Source organism: Corylus avellana, chromosome 2 (assembly GCF_965113065.1).
Source record: "Corylus avellana chromosome 2, dhCorAvel1.hap1.2, whole genome shotgun sequence".
NCBI lineage: Eukaryota > Viridiplantae > Streptophyta > Magnoliopsida > Fagales > Betulaceae > Corylus > Corylus avellana.
Genome location: NC_142491.1, coordinates 8,799,889 through 8,804,215, shown reverse-complemented (window position 1 = coordinate 8,804,215; position 4,327 = coordinate 8,799,889). Strand labels below are relative to the sequence as shown.

The 4,327-nt window shown below is 35.8% G+C and overlaps 1 protein-coding gene across 1 annotated transcript; it reads left to right on the top strand.

The window, feature by feature from the left end:
* The first annotated feature begins 2,102 nt into the window (after nt 1–2,102).
* LOC132167171 (cyclin-U4-1-like) lies at nt 2,103–3,836 on the top strand. Its single transcript, XM_059578075.2, has 2 exons — nt 2,103–2,449; nt 3,238–3,836. The coding sequence occupies exons 1-2, from the start codon at nt 2,115–2,117 to the stop codon at nt 3,515–3,517; spliced, it is 615 nt and encodes a 204-aa protein (XP_059434058.2). The 5' UTR covers nt 2,103–2,114; the 3' UTR covers nt 3,518–3,836.
* Nucleotides 3,837–4,327: the final 491 nt, after the last annotated feature.

Genomic DNA, 4,327 nt, shown 5'->3' with positions numbered 1-4,327 from the left:
CTGCATTGGATAAACTTAATCTTCAACATGTGGATGCCGTTATTAATTGCTTTCGCTTATCCTAAACCGTTATCTTCATCCTTATATGCGGTTAATTAGTTCCTGCATATACGGATATAGCGGTTAGTTGCAATTAATAACGACATGTTTGTACAATCAGTACTTATATATTATCCCTTTATTGGGGGTTTTTAGATGACAAATCAACTTTATGTGACAGCTGGTAATGTTTGGTGGTTGAGGTCATCACGTCCATATGCCTGTCCCTTAAACTCAACCTGCCAGCTTGAAAAATAAACATAAACACAAATTAATGAAAAATACAAAGCATGTTTGGATATAATCCCCATTATAATATGTGGCTACAAATTTTGATTCTGGGTGTCGGTAGATCTTATCAAAAGCCAATTTGGGCTGGAAAAAGCTCTAATGCAGCACGCGATGCACGTATTTTGTGTAGGGTCTTAAGTTCCAGCGACAGAATAAGATAGATTGCACTGATCATGCAAAAAACATATTTATATCAAATCCTAAAGCATGCATGAAGTGTAAAGCTTTCTTCTTCTTTTTTCTTTTTTCTTTTTTTTTTTTTTTTTTTGTTTTTTAAAAAAGGAGTTAATATGTACATATTTGTAGGGTTAGTTACATTTTTAGTACCTAGGTTTTTACATTTTTATTTTTTCCCACCTAAGTTTCAATTCGTATCACAGATGACACCTGACTTATAGATAAATACCAGCTTAGTACCTCCATCACCATTTCATCAGTCAAACTAACGGACTGCAATGGGAGTGGTTTCAGCCACCCCCTTTTTGGTCATTGTGGGTGGCGAACCACCTCCAAGAGCCCTAATTAGGAGTGGTTCGGCCACCTCTAGACGGGCAACAAGGGGCAGCCACCCCCATGCAGTAGTCAGTTAATTTGGATGACTGAATGGTAACAGAGGTACTAAATTGGTATTTACCCATAAGTCAGATATCATCTATAATACGAATTGAAACTTAGGTGTAAAAAAATAAAAACGTGAAAATATAGGTACTAAAAAGGTAATTAACGTATATTTGTATTTGGCAAAATAATGTAGATTAAATTTACTGTATTTTGATCCTAAGAGCAAACAAAATTGTTAGATGCACTCCAATTTTAAATTTTGACCAAGATTCAAATGAAATCCAGAGTATCGTTTTCCATAAGCAAACACATTCTGGTTGATTTTGAATGCTTAAAAATTGTAGATAGATTTATTATACCATTAAAAGGGTAATGTTACTCTACACACTCATTTTATATCACCTGACGTGACATATTTTAAGTAGCTTATCATATCAGCCAATAAAAAGGAATAAAATGTAAGTTACTTAAAACACACAACATCAGTCAATATAAAATTAGTATGATAAATCGTATTACTCTGGTCAGAATTCATTATTTGAGAGATCTAAAAGAGATTATGTTAAAGTTGCGATGCTTGCCTGTCCCAAGATTAGTACTGGTGAAGCTTGGTATTGACCCAGATCACATGTCTCAAACGTGAATCCAACGAGCCAGTTCTAAATTGACAATTCTCTGTATGTTTGGAACAATGTCAGCATATTCTAATGCTATAAATCAACATTGCAAATCCATGTTATGTCACCCAAATGTATGGAATCAAAACACATGCAAGACCTCCCAAAAAGTGGGCCCTTCAACTACAATCACTAATTTCCCACATGTAATCACATGATGGGTATGGCATGCCATCACCATTGTCATAATAAATCAGCCGAAAACCCCAAAGTTTTTCAATAAAAAGACACTAATCCACCTATGTTCCCTCCTTCACAAGTTAAGTTTTGAAATTAAAAATCATTACCCAATTCAAAATCACAAACTTTTGATTCATAAAGAACACAAACCCACTAATAGAGACTTCCCAATCATTGTTTAAAAAGTAATATTATCAGTAAACTGTTATACAACTGTCACGTTATCTCAGTAATACTATCAGTCTTATTTAAATTAATTGAGGGTGTTTTGGTCCATTAAAGTACCTACCAATTAACGACCACTATATATGAGAAGCTATGACCCAACAGAATTTCGAACTCAGAGAATTCAAAACCAGCTCAACAATGGCGGATTTAGAGAACCCAGATGTGATGCCAAAGCTCATAGCATTTCTGTCTTCTCTTCTCCAAAGAGTGGCGGAGTCCAACGATCTCAACCCTCGGCTCCAACCGCAGAAAATCTCAGTCTTCCATGGCCTCACTCGCCCTAACATCTCCATCCAAAGCTACCTGGAGAGAATTTTCAAGTACGCCAATTGCAGCCCCTCTTGCTTCGTTGTGGCATACGTTTATCTCGATCGCTTTGCTCAAAGGCAAGCTGCTTTGCCTATCAATTCCTTCAACGTTCATCGTCTGCTAATTACAAGTGTCATGGTGGCTGCAAAATTCATGGATGATATGTAAGTTTTCAAGTTATTGTTTTGATTTTCCATGACCTTTTTCTAGATAAATTTTCTATCTTTTTCTAGAAATTAAGATTGTGTTTCAAATTTCTGTGGAATCATAATTAATCTGATAATATCTATAATAATCTTTGTAATAGAATTAATGTTTGCGTGTGGGAATATATACGGCCATGTGAAAACCTGGTTCTCTTACAGATTGCCAACCAAGATGCATATGATTCCAGCAATTTTACAAATAACTTTGAAGTCAATGAAGATTATAAAAAGATTGCCTTTTGTCACTTCATTTGAATGGCCTTTGTTGGAACTAGTGGCTCATATTAGAAGATCAATGGTTGGCCAAGTAAACGGGGCGGAGTGAACGGAGCAAAGCAAAATTCACGGAGGGGGTATTTTGGAGATTTTCAAAATACAGTCGTACAATTAGGGTTTTCTTATATATATGCTATGACATAACTCTAAATCATTAATATAAAAAATACAGCCGTACTCTCTGTGACAATGTAGACACATTGCCGAATCACGTTAAATTTGTGTCTCAACTTTCTTATAATCTCTCTTTAATTCCATATTAGTCATCATTGTTGTTTACGATAACAACAGCCTTACATAATTTGATAGGCATAGATGAAATGAAAGTTTGATATCATGTTAAATCACGAGTTATCTCAAAAGTTTAAACTGATCGATGACAATAGCAGATGAAAATAAATATGGTAAATTCTTTTTGGTAATTATGTATCTAAATATTAAATTATTGTTTATGCTGTGAAATTCTTCAGGTTCTACAACAATGCTTACTATGCAAAACTAGGAGGAATCAGCACAACAGAAATGAAGTTTCTTGAAGTGGACTTCCTATTTGGCTTGGGCTTCCGATTAAATGTGACACCCACCACCTTCCACACCTACTGCTCCTACCTCCAAAGAGAGATTATTCTGCAGCAACCTCCTGTTATTGTAGCAGAACCTTCTCTAAATTTAGGGAGATTACTAAAAGCCCACTTGTGCTTCAATGAGGATGAACCCTCCTCCCATCAGAAGCAACAACTAGCTATTTAACCTCTAATTAATGCACATGATCTCTAAATGTAGTTTAGACATAGAGGTAGTTTCCTTTTTCTCTATATTTTGGGTTGGCCAAACGAGCACTTGACTTTTGTGTACTAAGCCGATCGGATCCAAATCTCCAGCACTTTACTGTCTAGATTGTAACAAATGTAAGAAAGTTTTTATAAGAATCAATCACCCGTTCAAACAGATCTTGGACAATCCACTCACTAGTTGGAGCAAGTAGGTTGTATCATATAGACTCTTATATTTGTTACGGAAATTACTAACAGTTCGGACCGCAAAATCGTTGGAACATGTATTCTTGTTTTTATTCTCTTTTTACCTTTTGGGGGCTTCGGATTTGAAGTTATTTGCTATGTACAGATGGGAGTTTCCGCTTTACAGACTGGCTATCAATTTCTAAATTGTTAAATCTGTGGCTCATACTTGCTCTTATCCACTATTGGGTTCTCCAGCTTCTTGGATTGCCTTATGTGTTGAGGTGGCAAAAGAATTAAGGTAAAGGGCAGTCTGGTAATTTGGGTAAATGGCAGTTTGGTAATTTTGGTAGCTTTCAAAAGAATTAGGGTACACGAGCGACTGAGCGAGTACACGAGTACAAATTGTTGGGGTTGTTTTCGGTAGGAATGACAGTTTCTTCTATTTGACAGTTGTACAGATTCTATAAAGGGAACAGACAACATGTGCAATCATGGGCAACTAGTTGGGTGAAGAGAGAGAGACAGTGCAAGTGCATGGCAGCAGAAAAATGCTGGCAATGTTTTTTTTTTTTGTTTTTTTTTTTTAAATTTTGTTTTG